This window comes from Martes martes (assembly GCF_963455335.1).
Source record: "Martes martes genome assembly, chromosome: 5".
In the NCBI taxonomy this organism is placed as follows: Eukaryota; Metazoa; Chordata; class Mammalia; order Carnivora; family Mustelidae; genus Martes; species Martes martes.
In genome coordinates, this window is record NC_137892.1 from 136,760,078 (window position 1) to 136,779,806 (window position 19,729).

Sequence of the window (19,729 nt, forward strand, 5' to 3'; positions counted from 1 at the left end):
ATATATTAGAGAAAGCAGGTATGGCAAAATGCTAACAATTACTGAATCTACGTATTGGGCATAGGGATAGTTACTGTGCTTGAAACATTTTTAGATGCTTGAAATTTTTTATAAATTTAAACACTTTAAAAAATAGCTTAGAAAGCAAAACCTTCAGAAGAGAACAAAAATCTAAACGTCAGCAAAATGTAAGTATTAACCTATCCAGTCTATCCTGGAAAGATGGTAAAATACAGTTTTTGGTTATCAAAAGAATTAAAATTTTAGTAAACACTATTCACAGTTTATCTTAAGAAAATTTTGCCTTTGCCTTCTTTTATTAAGCTGGCTTAATTGAAGGAATAGACTGTAGAACATTAAATAGAAACTTAGGAATGTTCATGTTCATGTGTTATTAATTTGTAAAATTCTGCTTTTCCTTAGAAATTAGGTCTATATGTTTTTTTCTTTTTTGGAAGATTTGCTTTATGTAACTTTAATAACAGATATAAAAAGTTTATTTCTTTTGCATAGATGACAACCCGTGTTGATGGTCATTCCTGGGCTCTTTCTGCAATAGATGAATTGAAAGTAGATAAAATAATTACACCCTTAAATAAGGATCATATTCCAATAACTGACTCACCAGTTGTAGTACAGCAGCACATGTTGCCTCCAAAGAAATTTGTTCTACTCTCAGCACAGGTATGTACATACTCTGTTAAGGTGGAGACAAAAAAGAAGCGATGTTTAATGTTAAGTATTCTGCTATATTTGCTTCATAGAGTCATTAAGTACTTAGGAATGTTTACTCCTAAAAGTATTCTTGAGGAATAGTTTGTAACTACCAAAAATGCAATGAAAAGAACTTGCTGTTTATAAAGTGTTACATTTTTTCTAAAGTAGCATTTCTAGTACCAGTGTTCAGCAGCATAAAACAAAATAACCTAAGTTTATTTTTATACTATTCACTTACTAAAACATTTTTAATATTTGATTTTGGAATAGTGATGAATTTAAAATTCAAATGGTATAACGAGTGTACAGAGCAATATCTCCCTTCCAGTTGAGGTCCCTTTCCTACAGACAGCCATGTCATCAGCATCTATCTACACCTTCCAGAGGTATAGATATACAAACAATAAAATATATTTCTAAATAAATGGTAGTGTATTATATACATTGTTTTATATTTTGTTTTTTATATCTCAAACATATATATAATATAAACATATATTTTAGAGATCTTTCCATATCATTATGTAAAGAACGTTCTCATTCTATTTTGTATTTGAAAGGTTTTCTTTTATATGAATGTACCCTATTTAACTAGGTTCCTATTAATGAATTATTTTTTGCTGTTCGTAACACTACAACCTTATGTGTGTATCATTTTCTGTGTGTGTGGATAAAGCTGTAGAATTATATCTGCTGGGCGAAAGAATATGTGTGTTTCTAATTTTGATAGATTTTGCCAAATTCCCCTGTATTCATATATCTGTGTATACATTTACTATCAATGAATATTGAGTCCCTGCTGTTTCTTTACATCCTGTCCAAATATAATATACCATTTTATTAAGAGTAAGATGGACAGTCTTTACAAGTGTTTAGTTTTCTATGGACTATCTATTCCTATTTTACTAAGTTCTCTTTTTCATTTTGATTTATAGAAGCTCTTTATTAATGAAACTTTTTATAATTTTAGTATCATATTTTTCTGGTATGTCATTTTATTTTGTTTATTGAGATTTTTCCCATACAAGTAAGCATATAAGTAGTCAATGTTTTCTGTTATTTTTTTTTTTTGAGACTTATAAAAGTAGTTAAAAAAAAAAAACTTCCTCATTCTGGGGTTTATTTAAAAATAATTCACCCATAGTTGCTTTTAGTACTATTATAGTTTTATTTTTGTCCTTTAAATCTCTGATCTGTTTGGAATTTATCCTGATATATGATTAAGGATCCAGCTTCAGTTTTTTCTAAATGGACATACTTACACCAACATAATTAATGGATAATCTAACTTTAATCCTCTGGTTTGAGGGACAGCTTTTATCATATTCTAAATGTAAGTATTTACTTGAACCTATATAACAACTTTCTAAATTTAATAAGAAAACACTGACCTCCACCAAAAAATGAATTAAATAAGGTTCTGGCTCTGTAGATACAGCGTTTTATAAACCTGTGTTTTATGCATGGTAATAGCAAATGCGAATATGTTTTGTGTGTTACAGAGCAGTGTTTTCTTATTAAATTTTCTTTAGACATATATAGATCTAGTATAGGTTGGGAGTTGAAATGTAGATGTTCTTTTGGCCAGTTTACTTTGTATTATTGAAAGAATTTTTTTGTTTGTTTTATTGATTTTATTAGATAAGATAGGACCAGTTGATGCCAGCCATGCGTGATAAATCTGTTATTTATGGTTGTGTTTTATTTTGTTTTGTTTTGTTTTAACTGTTTAGGGAAGTCTTATGTTTCATAAACTTAGACCTGTAGATCAACTGAGGCATCTACTTGTGAGTAATGTGGGTGGAGATGGAGAAGAGATTGAAAGATTCTTTAAATTGCATCAGGTAATTATTTGTACTTTTTAAAAAATATTATGGTATTTTAAAGAATAGAACAATGAGAATAATACCTGAATTTTATGTAGGTTAGGATCAAAATACTGTAATTAATAGGTAATCTTAGCAGTCTTCCTTTCTTTACGTTGGTCATTATGCGTATGCTAGTATTTGGGAACAGTATTAATAAGTAAAGCTTATACAATAAACTCAGATTTTTATTTGCTATTATTAATAAGTTCTTCTTAAAGTATACTAGTAAGAAATTCATGTTCAAGTTATATGATAAATGCATTTTTACTAAAACACGGGATATTTGTGGACAAATCTTTTTTTTTTTTTAATTTTTAAATTTTTTTTATTTTTTGCCAATGAGCTGATGAAAAAATTGGGGGCAATAGTGATAAGGCCATTAGTATTTCAGAGCCATTGCTAGAATTCAGAAGGTAAAACTCAGAAAGCTTAAGATCAAGACTGTTAGGTCAAGGTGCCAGGGTTGCTCAGATGCTTAAGAGGCTGCCTTCAGCTCAGATCTTGATCCCAGGGTCCTGGGATCAAGTCCCGCATCAGGCTCCCTGCTCAGCAGAGAGCTTGCTTTTCCCTTTCTCTCTCTGCCTACTTGTGCTCTCTCTCCATCTCTCTGTCAAATAAATAAATAAAAATCTTTAAAAAAATACAATATCAGATCAAAGTTAAATACAGAGACATTAGATTCAAATCATCAGCTCTACCACCAGGGTAGATTAGATTACCTGAATTCTGTGAACTTCAGTTTCTTCATGTCTAAAACAGGCATTAAAATAGTGTATGGTGTGGGAATTAATTTTTAATATAAAAATTAACTTTATTATAGTTATTCTTAACTATTTTTATTTTATTTATTAACTTTATTAATAATTTTTTATTTATTAACTGTTATTTTAACTAAAATAACTTCTATGGTTATTATATTTATTATAGAATTAACTTTTAATATAGTACCTGGCACATGACAAGTACTTAATAAATAACTATATTGTTGTTATTTTTGTAAAGGTAAAAAGACTATTAGAAAAAAAAATTAGGGGACTAAACTACGAACTAAAATAGAATCTAGATAAAAAGAAAAAGCATCCTTTAAGGGCAGTGCCTGTGATAAACTTTCTCCTTTTTCATACCAACTGATTTCATTCACTTAGCAGATATATACTGAGCACCTACTCTGTGCTAGGCACAAATTGAAACACTGGATACAAAAATAACCAAAACTTTTAAATGTTTATGATTAATACAAGGGAAGAAAACTTTTTTTTTTTTTTAAATAGGAAGACCAGGCTTGTGCAACCTGCCTTATCCTTGCTTGTTCCACTGCTGCCTGTGACAGAGAAGTATCTGCATGGGCCACTCGGGCTTTCTTCAGGTATGTCAGTTTTTTGTTCTTGGCCACTTTTTTTAATGATTGCTTTGGTCAATGTGATAGTTTAAGAGCTTACCAAACAGTTGAAATCTTTTTGCAAAAGACTGAAATCTGGAAAGACTATAATACTGATAGAAGTAGGTAGATTAGCACAATGTACAAATTGTTACCCTTGCTCTGGGTTCTGTTCTCCAATTTCTTCTGTCTAATCTTTTTTCCTCACCTCTTTCTACTTCAGTTACCATATCTTTTTTACTTCCTAAAACACTATATCAATTCTGCTTTATTTGTATCATTGACATTGAGGGATTCTGAATCACTTCAAGGAAACTTGGTATCAAAACAATATTTTTATTTGGAAAATAGTTAGCTGCATGTAAGAATTTGAAACGTGATTTGTTTAAAACAGTTTTTCAAGTGCTGTCTAACCATAATTTGGCATGAAAATTACAGAGCCATATACTCTTAAGTAAATTCTGTGCTTTGCTAACCCTTCTTAGAAACTGCTAGAGTCTTTTATAATTCTTTCTGGTGGAGATTCAAGTCAACAATTTTTGAATAAATGTTGTATCTATGCTTATAGATATAAGCACTGTAAACACAATACCATAAAGTCTCTAGTGTTTAAAGCATTTATTTGGGAGCTAGCAGGACTTGGAACAATTCCAGCTTTTAAGGTGGATAATTTCACTGAATAAGCCCAACCTCTGTCGTCATAAAAACAGGTATGGTGGTGAAGCACAGATGAGATTTCCAACTACTCTTCCTGCTCCAAGTAACGTCGGTCCCATCTTGGGGTCTCCTGTCTACTCTAGTGAGTACAAAATACTGAAATGAGACTATCTCTAATAGTTTGAATTTTAGAAACTATGTAGCATATTTTAATGAACAAACCTTTTCATTGTATTTTATTTACTGCTACTGTTTTATTGGGTGAATAATTCTATAAATGCTGACTCTTAAAAGCAATGGTATACTGAGTTCTTTATGTTAGAGAATAAAATAACATGTAACTGTTAGTATTTACAGAACTCATTTGTTATTTATCCAAAAGGAAGGAGGTGAATGATTAAATAATAAGTAAACTCCTACCTCAGTGTTTTCCAAAGTGGGAATTGTTAGAAAGTTCCTGGGAAATGAATGGAGTCCCTAAATCTTAAATATTTCATGGGGGCACCCGGGTGGCTCAGTTACTAAGCATCTGCCTTCAGTTCAGGTCATGATCCCAGGGACCTGGGATTGAGCCCCGCATCGGGCTCCCTCCTCAGGGGGAACCTGCTTCTCCCTCTCCTGCTCCTCCTGCTTGTGTTCCCTCTCTCGCTGTGTCTCTCTCGGTCAAATAAATAAGTAAAATCTTTAAAAATAAATAAATAAATATTTCACGGATGGTGCCACTCCTCACTCATGCTTAGAAACAGCTTCTCTAAAAAAAAAAAAAAAAGAAAAAGAAACAGCTTCTCTGCCTAATTTAATCAGATTTAAGATTTAGAGGTTATTTTATAAATCTTGATATTCTTTTCTTTTTAGGTTCTCCTATTCCTAGTAGTAGTCCATACCCAAATCCATCATTTTTGGGAACACCATCTCAAGGTACCTCTTTTCTTTGTTTTATACTACTACTACTAGTCTTTTTGAAGAGCTAACACTGTTATCCTTAAAGCTTAGTGAGAGAAATATTAACTTGCCCTAGTCTCTTGCAAATAATGTAATTGAATAGAAGTTACATCCAAACAAGTATTGACATTTGTCCATGAATGCCTTTGCATAGGAACACTTGTAGTAGTATACCTGAAAGCTCCTTATTTGGGTACCAGGATTCAAGTTTTAGCCATGAAATCTGTATGATTAGCTCTCTGATACCCGACGTTAAGGAAGGGTGACCAGAAGCTTTCTTGCCTTTTATCCTGCATGCCGACACTTGAAAGCCTACCTGGGAGCATCCATCTAATCTGAGTCTCTTCTTATCAGGAAAAACCAAATTCAATATCTGATTATTCCAGTATTTTTGTAAATATTCTTGCCTTTAGGCCTAGATAAAGAGGCTTTAGTTATTGAGGATGGTGAATGTTTAAGGTTAAATTTAAAGATTTGTCTTTCTTACATTGTGTACAAGGTGTACATCCTCCTGCCATGTCAACTCCAGTGTGTATCTCAGGAAATCCAGCAACTCAGGCTGCAAGTATGAGTTGTATGGCTGCACCAGAGATTGTGTACTCTGGAAAACACAATGGTATTTGCATTTACTTTTCTCGAATCATGGGGTAAGTTTTGCATGGAATAACCAACTGTAGCTCACGTTGTCTTGTTTTGTGTAGTTGAATATTTTTAACTAAATTTGGGACATCATTTATTCCTGTTTAATTTTACTTATAGTTGTTTTAGCTCACTTATTTATCAATATGATTGTTTTCTATTTTCTAAACAATCTATGATTGTTTAGCTTTTTTTTTAAAATCATCTAACCATCTATATTTGTTGTTGTGTTTTATATATATGCATACACATACGTATTAACATACAGTGTTACAAACCGCCCCATTAACTCAGTGAAGTGTATCTGCAAGTCACCTGGGCAGTTCTAGTTTGATTGAGCTAGACTCACTCATTTATACACATTCACCTGTCAGGTTGAAGAGAGTTCTGTCAATTTTGGCTGGATTCTCACATATTTAGGGTCATGTTTGTATGCTGGTCTAGAATGGTCTCTGCTGAGGCAATTGGGTTGTTTTTCATATGCTCTGTCATCCTCCGGCAGGTTAGCCAAGGATTACTATTCATTTGGTGATGGCAAGGTGAGACAGGGGTAGACATTTGCAAAGCTTCTTGATGCCTACCTAAGTTTAAAGTAGGCTTACCATCATTTTAACCTCATTCACTGGGCCAGGGAAACATCTCCATGCCAACCCAGATTCAAAAATAGAATCCAGCCAAAAATGGGAAATACACTCATTATGAGAGACACATCAAAGTCATCTTGTAAAAAGGATAAGTATAAGGAGGGACAAAGAATTACAGCCATTTTTGCATTAGTCTACCATATCATCTAGTTAATTATCCTGTCTGTTCTATATTTGTCTTAAGATTTGAAATGGATGCTTTCATTTGAATCATTTGCTTAAAATGTGAAACAGTGTAACACGCTTGTTTACAATTCATTGCCCATAGTCTTTTGATTTTTCTTTAGCAGTATTTCATTATGTGAAATAACTTAGGTATATCAGGTTTAGAAATTTTCTTGTTTTCCATTCTTTTGGATAACTTTGTAAAGTGTTAAATCATTGCTGTACTTTGACAAACACAAAAGGAATTTACTACATAGTGTATTTGTTTTCTGTTTGCACAGCATAATTATTAAAACACTTTTTATTTCAGAAATATCTGGGATGCTAGTTTAGTTGTGGAGAGAGTATTCAAGAGTGGCAACAGAGAAATCACTGCAGTAAGTGTATTGTATAACGCATTTCATTGCTGTGTGTAACCAGTTTCTGATTTAATTGTATAAATAGACTGTTTCACATTTCTTGAGGTTATAAACAAGATGCAGTGGTTATTCTTTTATGTACATGTTTGTGTACATGTCTAATAAACTCTCCTTGCCTTGGGTGAAGTCCCAGCTCTGTCACTTACATAAATGATGAGTCATTTTCTTAATATTTCAGTCTGGTACCTCACTATAAGAAGAGAACAATAAGACCTCTTCCTCTTAGGGTTGTTGTGAGTGTTAAACAGAATAAGTCCTAATACTTAATATTACTCAGAGCTACTGTTTAGTGTTTTGCTTATATGCTCCCGAACTCCATGAACCCACTGCTGATTTCCATGCATTAGTATACTTTCTGGAGTGCTGTAAGAATAGATCCTGTAGGGGCGCCTGGGTGGCTCTGTCGGTTAAGGTGTGCCTTTGGCACAGGTCATGATCCCAGAGCCCTGGGATGGAGCCACACTTCATGGTCCCTGCTCAGCAGGGATCCTGCTTCTCCCTATTCCCGCTGCTCGTCTCTCTTGATCTCACTCACTTGTTCTCTCTCAAATCAGTAAATAAAATCTTTTAAAAAAAGAAAAAAGAATAGATCCTGTAAAACTTTGTATTATCATAAATTCAGGTAGTAAAATTTTTTTAACATGAAATATGAATGCAATTTAAACTTTTTTCTTTTTAAATCTGAAAGATACCAAATATTTTTTCAATTCTGATACTTTTTAAAGTTCACATTTCTAAGAAGAAGAATATATTTATTTAACATAGTATATGATTCCATTTATATGAAGTTCAAGAACAGGCAAAGCTAACTGTTGGTGACAATAAGAAAAGTGGCTACCGGGCGCCTGGGTGGCTCAGTGGCTTAATTAAGGCTCTGCCTTCGGCTCAGGTCATGATCTCGGTCCTGGGATGGATCCCAGCATCAGGCTCTCTCCTCAGCGGAAAACCTGCTTCCCCCTCTCTCTCTGCCTGCCTCTCTGTCTACTTGTGATTTCTCTCTGTGTGTGTCAAATAAATAAATTCTTTAAAAAAAAAAAAGAAAGAAAAGTGGCTACCTGGTAGATGGAATGACTAGTGACTAGAAAGGAGCATTAGGGAACTTCTTGGGTGTTGGAAATATTCTATATTGTGGTTTGGGTGATGACTTTATTGAAACATAAAAAGCTATCAATTACTGTCTATCAATTATACCTAAAACAAAGCAGAGCGGGACGGGAGGGATGTGGGTATCTAGCCCTTTATTCTGGTCGCCAAGCATAAATGATTACTGTTAATGAAGATAGGAAACTTAAAAATTGAAACTTGACATTCAATTATAAAGTATGGTTTTTGCATATACAATTTTTCAAGTGTTTTAAAGCTTTTGAAAATACTTTTTTTCTTACAGATTGAAAGTAGTGTTCCCTCCCAACTGTTGGAGTCAGTGCTGCAAGAACTAAAAGGTTTGCAGGAGTTTCTAGACAGAAACTCCCAATTTGCAGGAGGACCCTTAGGAAATCCAAAGTAAGAATAAAGAAGATTTATTTGCCTATTTTTTCCTTTTTCTCTCTGAGATATAATTCTTGTTATAAAATTCATCCTTTAAATTTTTAGTTCAATGGTTTTTAGTATATTTATAAGTTGATGCTATTATCACCACTAATTCCAGCATATTTTCATCATGCCAAAAAGAAACCCTTTACCCATTAGCAAATACTCCCTGTTCAGGCCACAGTAGCAATAATACCATAGAATGGCTTAAACAACAAATGTTTATTTCTCAAGGTTCTGGAGGCTGGAAGTCTGAGATCAGGGTGCCAGCATGGTTGGGTTCTGATGAGGACCCTCTTCCTCATTTATAGGCAGCTGCTTTCTTTCTGTGTCCTAACATGGCAGAGAGAAAACTTAAGTGATAAGCTCTCTCATCTCTCATAAAGCTATTAATCTCTTTGTGGGGGCTTCACTCTCATCAGCTGATCTAAATCTAATTACCTCCCAGAGGCCCCACTTCCTAATACCATCACTCTGGGAATTGGGACTTCAATATTGAAATACAGTGGGACACAAACAGTCCATACCACTCCCCATTACCTGTCCCTAGCAACCACTGATCTATCTGTGTCTGTGGACCTGCCATATTCTGGATCTTTTATGTAAATGGAAATGTGGCCTTTTGTTTCTGGCTTCTTTGAGCATATTTTCAAGTTTCATGTATTTTAATGTGTATTGGTACTTTGTTTCATTTTTCAGTTCATCAGGTGATGCTCATTTGGGTTATGTTAGCTTTTTGGTTGCTATGAAAAATGCTGATGTGAACATACCTATAAAGTTTTTGTGTGGGGGTACACTTAGGATAAAAAAAAAATTTATTATAGAAATAATATGGGCTTTTTGTAAAGATTTCACTTTACTGACCAGAAAATTTATGATCTGAAATATAAGAGTATAGACTATATGAAACATATAAAGGTATTTATTTAAAACTGCAAATAGAGCACTTTCATAGGTCCTCCCCTGACAAACCCGGGGGCCAGGATTTGGTAGTTGCTGCTGAAAGAAAAACCCTTGCTTGCATCCTTGCCCTGTGACTCTGCCAGTTGCAGCTGTCAGTGGGACAGACAGACTGTTCAGTGACATCATATTCAACATTGTATCTTTCTCCTGCTGCTCGAACCTTAGGTCTTCTCCCTAAAAAAAAAAATAATAATAATAATAATTAAAAAAATTTTTTAAAAACTGCAAATAGCATCTAAATAGGCACACTTTTATGAAACATTGTATACACTCACTGTATTATATACTGTATGTACTGTATATATTGTAGTTTATGTAGTTTATGTAGTTTAGAACTTTCCAAATCAGTGGAATAAATAATTTGTATATTGGCTGCATATTTTTCCATTATTTATATGCAAACATTTAATTTAATGTATAACTCTACTAATAATTGTAGTGTTTCTGTTTTTTTATGTTATAAACAAGGTGCAGTGGTTACTCCTCTTTATACATGTTTTTGTACTTGTTCAGTAATCTTCAATGAATTTCTTGAGAAGTAGAATTATTGGGTGTAAGGACTTTTTTTAAAATGTTGATATGTAGGGGCACCTGGGTGGCTCAGTGGGTTAAGCCTCTGCCTTCAGCTCAGGTCATGATCTCAGGGTTCTGGGATCGAGCCCCGCATTGGGCTCCTTGCTCGGCAGGGAGCCTGCTTCTCTCTCTGCCTCTGCCTGCTTGTGCGTGCTCGCTTGCTCTCTCTCTCTCTCTGACAAATAAATAAATAAAATCTTTTTTTTTTAAAAACAGGACTAACATTAAAAAAAAAATGTTGATATGTAGTATTTAGTTGTCTCCTGAGAAAGTTATACCAATTTTCTTTATTTTGAGCCTTTGGAACACTCTACAAAGTATATCTTAACATACAAATTGATTTCTCCCTTCTTTTGTTAACATAGTTTAAGAGTATTTATCTTTTCATAAGATGGTTTAACCTCTTCCCAGGTTTGGCATTAGTTTAATGTTTGATCTTATTCTCAACATCCTGAATTTTGCCTTTTGTTGTGTGTTTTGTTTGTTTTTCTTTCCTTCCCCATCCCCTTATTTTACTGGATTGATCAGACTTCTCCCTACCCCAAACACAGATTTAGAAGTTTTATACGTGATTTTCTTTCTCTAGTAGTTAGTTTTAAATTCTGAAAAACACATATCTCTTGTCAGCATTAGTAATTGGACAGAGCTATTATTACTCCTTTTTCCCCTACCCTCCACCAGTATCCTTCTTGGAAATTATCTAGAATTTTAGTTGTAAGGTATTTTTTCTTTTTTTTTTTCTTTTAACATTATATTCTTCTGTTAATAGTTTCTTAGCAGCTTATTGAATTTTACAGTTATAACTGAAGTTGTCTGTTAATTTAATACCCTGCTACTTTACTAATTTCTCTTCAGTTAGTATTTTTTTCATTGAGTGTTTTGGGTTTTTCAGATATATAGTCCTGTCATCTGCAAATAGAGATAATTTTACCTTTTCTTTCTAGCTCTGGTTGCTTTCTCCTGTCTATATAGGCTGATATCTCCAACACAGTGTTAAATGGTATTGGAGATACAGTGGGCATCTGGGTCCTGCTCCTGACTTCAGTGAGAAAGCTTGTAGTGTTTCCCCATTAAAGATCGTGCCTACGTACATAGTTCATCATACTAAGAAAGTATTCATCTATTTCTGTTTTATTGAGTTTTCATATAAAGTGAGTATTGGAATTTGTCAAATGTCTGCATTTTGCAGAGATGATATTTTTTCCTTTTATTAACAGATTTTCTCATTTCAACCAACCCTTCATGCCTGCAACGTTAGTTTCACTGAGTATTTGTTAATAGCTTCTTAGGATGTAATTTATATGCCACAAGATTCACTTATTTTAAATGTTTGGTTCTGCAAATTTTAGTAAATATATACAATTGTGCAACCATCATCATAATCCATTTTGGGAACATTTTCTTCAACCCAGAGACATTTCTTTTGTCCATTTGCAGTCATTTCCACCCCTTAGCCTCAAACACTTACTAATCTATCCTATCTACAGATTGGCCTATTGTTGACATTTCATACAAATGGAATTATATAATTTGTGGTCTTTAGAATCTAGCTTTTTTTGCTTAGCATTAATTTAAGGTTCATGTTCGAGGTCCAGGTTGCAACATAAATCAGTACTTCACCCCTTTTTATTGCCTAATGGGATTGTAAGGTCATAGTCATTTTCTCAGATTTTCATTTACAGTTTGTTCCATTTTGTTCCTAAACTTTAATATTGCAGAGGAAAAATACATTGCCTTTCTGATTCTCTTTTCTCTGTAATGACTTGTGTTACCTTTGAAGGTTTTTATGCTCTTTGTCTTTATTACTAAAAATTTAGCAATTTCACCATGTCTTCAGTATGTCTTTTTTCAGTGAGTATTGAGAACTAAACTTTCTCAGTGAGCATTTAGAACTAGACTTAAGCCTTGGTGAATTTTCTTGTTATTTTTTTTTTATTATACTATCTGATTACTTCCCTTCTCTTGGGAAAATCCTGTTAACTCTCCTGGATCTAGCCTCAGTTTCTTCTCTTTTCTTTCATAATTTCCTTTCTTCCATTTGTTGTGGTGGTGGTTCTCTAGATTACAGAATTCCTAGAGCTGATGTTCTCGATCACACACACACACACACACACACACACATTTTTAAAGATTTTTAAAGATTTATTTATTTTTATTTATTTTATTTATTTTTATTATTTTATTTATTTATTTATTTATTTATTTATTTAGTTTGTTGGGCAGGGGCATAGGAGAGGGAGAGAGTGTCTTAAGCAGATTCCACAGTGAGCATGGAGCCTGATGCTGGGCTCGATCCCACAACCCTGAGATCATGGCCTAAGTTGAAACCGAGAGTCTGGCGTTTAACTAACTGCGCCACCAGGGGCCCCAATTATATTTTAAATAGCATCTGTTTAGGAACACCTGGGTGGCTCTCTAGGTTGAATGGCTGCCTTTGGCTCAGATCATGAACCTGGGGTTCTGGGATCTAGTCCTGCATCAGGCCACCTGCTCAGCAGGGAGTCTGCTTCTCCATTCCCCTGCTTTTGTGCTCTTGCTTGCTTGCTCTCTCTCTCCCTCTCAAACAAATATATAAAATCTTTAAAAAAAAATAGCATCTGTTGGGGCGCCTGGGTGGCTCAATGGGTTGAGGCCTCTGCCTTCGGCTCAGGTCATGATCCCAGGGTCCTGGGATCGAGCCCCGCATCGGGCTCTCTGCTCAGCAGGGAGCTTGCTTCCTCCACTCTCTCTGCCTGTTTCTCTGCCTACTTGTGATCTCTGTCTGTCAAATAAATAAATAAAATATTTAAATTTAAAAAAAAAGCATCTGTTCAATTTCTCTGATACATTTTTTTCCTGACCATTATATTTTTAGTTCTAAGATCTCTTATTTTCCATTTTTCATGAGTTAGCACTTACAATGTGAATACCAGATTTCACGAGATAGATTACCTGCTAAAACAAACAACAAGACTGACATTCTCCAGAGGGCTGATATATACAGCAACATGGATGACTGACAAATATATGATGCTATAGAAAAGAAGCCAGAATAGATTTATATTACATACTGGAAAAGGCAAAAACTGTAGGGGTAGGGGCGCCAGGTTAAGCATCTGCCTTGGACTCGGATCATGGTCTCAGGGTTCTGGGATGGAGCTCCGCATTGGGCATCTGCTCATCGGGGAGCCTGCTTCTTCCTCTCCCTCTGCCACTCTCCCTGCTTGTGCTTTCTCACTTTCTTTCTCTGTCAAAGAAATAAGTAAAATCTAAAAAAAAAAAACACAAAAAACCTATGGGGTAAAGAAGAGATTAGTGATGGCCAGGCTTAGGGGTGGAAAGAGGATTCGGATACAAGAAACAGCACAAGAGAATTTGGGGCATGACGGAACTGTTCTGTATCTTGATTGTGGTGGTAGTTACGTGACACTATGCATCTGTCAAAACTCAGAAAACTACACATGGAAAAGGTAGATTTTATTATGTAACTTGAAACCAAAATGTTGCTCATCTTTGAAGAATGCTAGAAACCAATTCATTACTTTTAAATTTGGCAGATAAAGAGAAAGAAGCAACCATTTATCTAGCCTTTCTGAATAAAAATGGACATCACAATAACCAAATAATTGAAACTTTAAGCATCCAGGAGGTTAAAATGGTTCAGTTTTAAATCATCATTTATTTGCTTCACTATTCTACTACTTCACTATTCTGTAGAGGAAAAGAATATTAACAGTGTATCCCACCTCATTTATATTAAATATTCATAATAGGCAAACAAAGAGACAAAAGTAGGCTAGCAGTTACTTAGGGTAGGGGTGGGAGAGATGGGGATTGACTGCTAATAGAGAGTGGGTGAAAATGTTCTAAAATCAGGTTGTGGTGATAGTTGCACAACCCAGTGAATGTATTTTGAAAAACTAAATTGTGTACTTTAAATGGTTGAATTGTATGATATATGATATGTATCTCAGTAAAGCTGTCAAAAACACAAATACACATTCTGAAATTTGTTTCAGTACAACTGCCAAAGTGCAGCAGAGGCTGATAGGATTCATGCGTCCTGAAAATGGGAATACCCAGCAGATGCAACAGGAGCTGCAAAGGAAGTTTCATGGTAAGTTATTCCTTCTGATCAGTTGACTGTACATGACCCCCATAAAGAGTTTTATTCATCAAGTAGAAAACAGTGGATTGAATAGAAAATAGTGAACATCCCTTCATAAGATCTGGTTTTTGATAACACAAATATTTTTTTATTAAAATAACATCAGTGTGGTTAAGAAAAGTGGGACTGGGGACGCCTGGGTGGCTCAGTTGGTTAAGCAGCTGCCTTCGGCTCAGGTCATGATCCCGGCGCCCTGGGATCGAGTCCCACATCGGGCTCCTTGCTCAGCAGGGATCCTGCTTCTCCCTTTGCGTGCCACTCTGTCTGCTTGTGCTCACTCTCGCTCCTCTCTCTCTCTCTCTCTCTGACAAATAAATAAATAAATAAATCTTTAAAAAAAAAAAAAAAAGAAAAGTGGGACTGTATTGCTTTCATGTATTTCTATAACTTTGAGCCCATTAAGTTTTTTCCTTTCCTTTACAAGAAGCATGATAACCTTTTTTAAAATAAGCTTTTAAATTGTAAAATAGACTACAATTTTAACCACGTTCACTTGGTTGTGCAAATGTCACTACTATCCATCTCCAAAACTTTTTTCATCTTCCTAAAAAACTCTGTACCGAAACAGTAACTCCCCATTTCCCATACCATCCCAGCCCCTACTACTGTCAATCATTTGTTTGGTTTTTAGGTCTCTGAATTTGACTACCTAATATACTTCATATAAGTGGAATTATACAGTGACCCCCTTTGCAACTGGCTTATTTCAGCTAGCATATGTCTTCAGAGTTCATCCATGTTGCGGCATAGTCTGAATTTCCTTTCTTTTTAAGACAATATTATTCCATTGTATGTCTACAGAGGTTTCCCGCCTGCTATCTGAAAGTAGAGTTCCTATGAAACCTTTCATAAGTTTATTTACCTTTTTTAGTAATCTCTATGCCCATTGTGGGGCTTGAACTCACGACCCTGATGAGATCAAGTCACATGCTCTTCCAACTGAGCCAGCCAGGTGCCCAACCTTAGGACACATTTAGAGATAAAGCACAGAATTCCATAGACACATTTCAAAGTTGTGGCAGCTTGATGCTGAGGTGATGTGTGTGGTTTCTGGGAAAGGGGTTTGGCAGGGTGCATGCTGCCTCTGTAAAGGCTCACTGCAGAGCAAACACTGAATACCGGGTTTAGGGTATTGTATTGTGAAAGCAGAAAAAAAGCTTGGGTTTTTGAACACTTGGGTTGCTTCCACCTTTGAGGTATTGTGAATAATTCTGCTATGAACGTGTTGTACAAATATAAATTTGAGTCCTTGCTTTCAGTTTTTTTGTTAGGTACCCAGAAATGGAATTGCTGGATCATATGGTAGTCTGTTTTTTAATTTTTGAAGAACTGCCATACTGTTCTCTACGCACCATTTTACATTTCTGCTAGTAGTGCACAAGTATTTCAATTTCTTCACATCTTCACCAGCTATTTTTCTCTTTTTATAATCTCCATCCTAGTGGATACAAGTGGTATCTCATGTGGTTTTTGATTTGCATTTTCCTAATGATTAGTGGCACACCTTTTTATAGAGTTAAAAATGTGAATCAAATTTTTGGTTGGTTTTGGGTTTTTTGTGTTTTTTTTTTTTTTCTATTATAAATAGTAGCTGTCAAGGAAGGAGCAAGGTAATGGAAAACTTAAAATCATCAATTACTCCAGAAATAGTTTGGAATAATAATAAATCATTGCTTAAATTTTGCCTGCCGTTTGGTTTTTTAAAAGAATTTTTGTGTTCTGTTTGAGCCATTTCTGGCTGATAGGTCTTTGCTAATTAAGACCCAGCCATTTAGTCTTGTCCCTTCCTGCTAAATCTAGTTTTCTGTTTACTCTTTCATAAACATTTTTTCATTACTGCTATTGGTACTTCAGTAAGGTCTTAAGCCTGACAATACCAAGCATTGGTAAGGATTAAAACAAAAGGAGGGTTCAGATTGCTGGCACATGTACACTGAAACGACTACTTTGAGGAGCGATTTGATCATAGCCTATAAAAGCTGAAAATGCATGTATATTGAAACCCGGCAGTTTCACTTCTAAGGATACATCGAATAGCAGTCTTTATCAGACTTTTTTTCTTATAGTAAGAAATACATTTTATGTTATTTCCTTGATGTTTGAAAGCATATATACATAACTGAAACAAAATTATAGGAAATAACTACTTCTTTTACACTCTAATATTTTCCTTTTTTATTTCCTTTTTTTTTTTTTTTTTTTGAGTAGGCTCCACGCCCAGTGTGGGTCTTGAACCCAAAACCCTGAGATAAAGTGTTGCATGGTCTACTGACTGAGCCAGCCAGGCACTCCATTTCTCTTTCCTTTTTAAAGGGGGGGAGGTAGCTGTCATGACTGACTGAATTGATTTCATGACTTGCCCATTTATTTATTTATTTATTTTCACCAATTTATCTTAATCCAGGGTTTGAGGAACATAGTCCTAGAGAAATCTGATGGTGCTTTTCAGGAGTCCTTTCTTAAGGATGTTTATTGCGTTATTGTTTTAGTAGCAAAGCATGGGAGATAACATAAATGTCCTTAAGGTGGAAAATGGACCTAATTGTGTTATACGTACATGATGGAATATCCAGTAATATGTATTAGAATATTAAAATTAATATTAAATACTCACTAAAATACAGCTGGGTGGAAAAAGTGGTGTAAATGGTTTAAAAACAGCAGTTTTTGTTTTATGTGTACACATGCAGACACATAGAACCACATATACATTATGACTGGATGAAAGGATGAATTCAACAAGTCATGATCATGGTTGGCTGTGATGAGGGGAGAGGGGAGACCAGTGAGGATTTCAGCCTTAACTATAGTTGTTCTTATTGAAAGTAAAGTGTTATGTTATTTAAAACAAAACAACCTATGTCATTGTATAAAACTTCATCAGTTATGTTTTGTAATTAGAGGCTCAACTGAGTGAAAAGGTTTCACTTCAGGCAATCCAGCAGTTGGTTCGAAAATCGTACCAGGCTCTGGCTTTATGGAAGCTTCTTTGTGAACATCAGTTCACTGTCATTGTAGGAGAACTTCAGAAGGTAGGATTTCTTTTCCTTTAAGGTCATACTGTTAATTCTGTGCTTAGTTTGTTTTCTTTTGAGTGTGCTTTAATCTTACACTTGGGTTTGAGAGGGGACTTTTGGGGAGAAGCATTTAGGTGTTATGAAGTTAGTATCTGCTTAATGGAAATCTTAATGGAAAATTGCACTAAAGCATGAAAACTTGAGGGATTCACTTTGTCAAAACCACAAGTTTTTACAGTATGTGAGAATTTTATTATGGTATATGAATGAAATCTTTACGAAAAGTATTTTTTTAAACAGTAGGTTGTAACCATTATTTGGGTTTCACATCCCTTTGGAAATTTGATCAAAACTCTTTCTTCCCACCCTCAAAGAATGCATACAGATACATCCACAAAATTTTTGCCTGTAATTTCAAAGAGTCCAATGACTTAAACATTCTTACTTTTAAAAAGATTTACCATTGTGAGAAATGAATGGGTCACATTTCTCTTGCTGTCCTTATTTGAATCCTTTTTAAGTATAATGGCAGTTTGCATTCACTTAAATGTTAGGCCACTGAGGGGAATGTATTCCTATTGTAAATATTTCTAAACATATACAAAAATAGAGTAAATACTACATTATAATCTTCATATACACTTGCATTCAGCATTTTCAAGATTTTATCAACTTTCATTAATCTATTCTCTTTTTCTTTACCAAATTACTTTAAAGATGATCCTAGATATCATGTCATTTCATTCCTGTATACTATGTTCTCTAAGGAAAGGTGTGATGTTAATCTGTCATCCCCGTTGATCGTGTTGACTCAGCTGACTGGCTAAGCGGGAGTTCCTTTCTCCCTCACCACTGCATGTGCATCCCTTCCAAAGCTTTGTGCTCAAAGAGGATGATCTTCCCTGACAGAGGTGGACCATTCTTTGGTCAAGGGTATACAAATAGTTGAGCGTCCCTGCTAGCACCTCCAAACGAGCTCTCAAGGTCCATTTGTAGGACCTGAGCTGAAATCAAGTGTCAGATGCTTAACGAACTGAGCCACTCTCAGGCACCCCATAAACCCAAGATTTTTTAATGTAGCTAAGTGATTATTCTTTCTGGTTATGACTAAAATCAGGAAACCTGGCTCTAATTTTGGTTCTGCCTACATTTTACTTATCTCACTTGTAAATTGAGAGATTTCGACTGGTCATACTGTGGGTTCTTTAACAATTCTGTATGATTCTATGGAAGTTTGCAAAAATGTGTTAGTCTGTATAGTTTAGCATATTTTCTCTTTTGAACTATACAGTCTTTTCATTTTTTTATTTTAAATTGCTAAAGAAATTTTGTTGTGGATAGAAATAGGATATTCCTGTATTTTTGGTAGAAAAAAAGGACTTTCTATTATACTCCTAGGAATTTCAAGAGCAGCTGAAAATCACCACCTTTAAAGATCTGGTAATCAGGGACAAGGAACTGACCGGGGCATTAATCGCTTCTCTTATCAACTGCTACATCAGAGATAATGCTGCTGTTGATGGCATTAGTTTACACTTACAGGATATCTGCCCACTTCTGTATAGCACTGATGATGCAATTTGTTCTAAGGTATGATGCTTTATCAGCTATTTCAGTGTTTCTTAAAGAGGGTTTCATAGTATGTAAAGCACGATAGAACTTGAATCAGAAACCATCTTTTACTTAACATATGATGTCTCTTGGGTAGATCTCCTAACCTCTCTCTTGGCCTCCAGAGTCTCCAACTGTATGATGAGAGGAGTTGGAATACATCATTTCTTAAAATCCTTGTATATTTAAGTTTTTCATAAAGAATATAGCATTTCTAGACCATATTTTTTTAAATGTATCTCCTTAGAAATTAAAAATTACTAAAACTTTAAGTCTGTAGTAAGTAGAGTTGATTGGGCAATTTTTATTGATCCTTTCTTACAGGTAAAAATAATTTAAATCAGTATCACATGGACTGCCTGCTGACCAATAATGTATTCACTAGGCAAGAGGTTTACCAGTCAAAAGCTATCTTGCTTAAAATATTTGTGAGAGGAATTAAAAGGAGCTAGGATTTTT

General features: G+C 34.7%; 1 protein-coding gene across 1 annotated transcript in view; it reads left to right on the plus strand.

Annotated features, from left to right (window-relative positions):
* NUP155 (nucleoporin 155) overlaps positions 1-19,729 on the plus strand; it is a 60,924-nt gene that overhangs the window by 19,535 nt on the left and 21,660 nt on the right. The window contains exons 13-23 of the mRNA XM_080804114.1: positions 514-684; positions 2,451-2,561; positions 3,857-3,951; positions 4,674-4,762; positions 5,476-5,538; positions 6,062-6,209; positions 7,321-7,387; positions 8,817-8,932; positions 14,494-14,591; positions 17,544-17,674; positions 19,058-19,249. Of these exons, the coding sequence (XP_080660240.1) occupies positions 514-684; positions 2,451-2,561; positions 3,857-3,951; positions 4,674-4,762; positions 5,476-5,538; positions 6,062-6,209; positions 7,321-7,387; positions 8,817-8,932; positions 14,494-14,591; positions 17,544-17,674; positions 19,058-19,249 (1,281 nt within the window). The remainder of the gene's footprint in view (positions 1-513; positions 685-2,450; positions 2,562-3,856; positions 3,952-4,673; positions 4,763-5,475; positions 5,539-6,061; positions 6,210-7,320; positions 7,388-8,816; positions 8,933-14,493; positions 14,592-17,543; positions 17,675-19,057; positions 19,250-19,729) is intronic.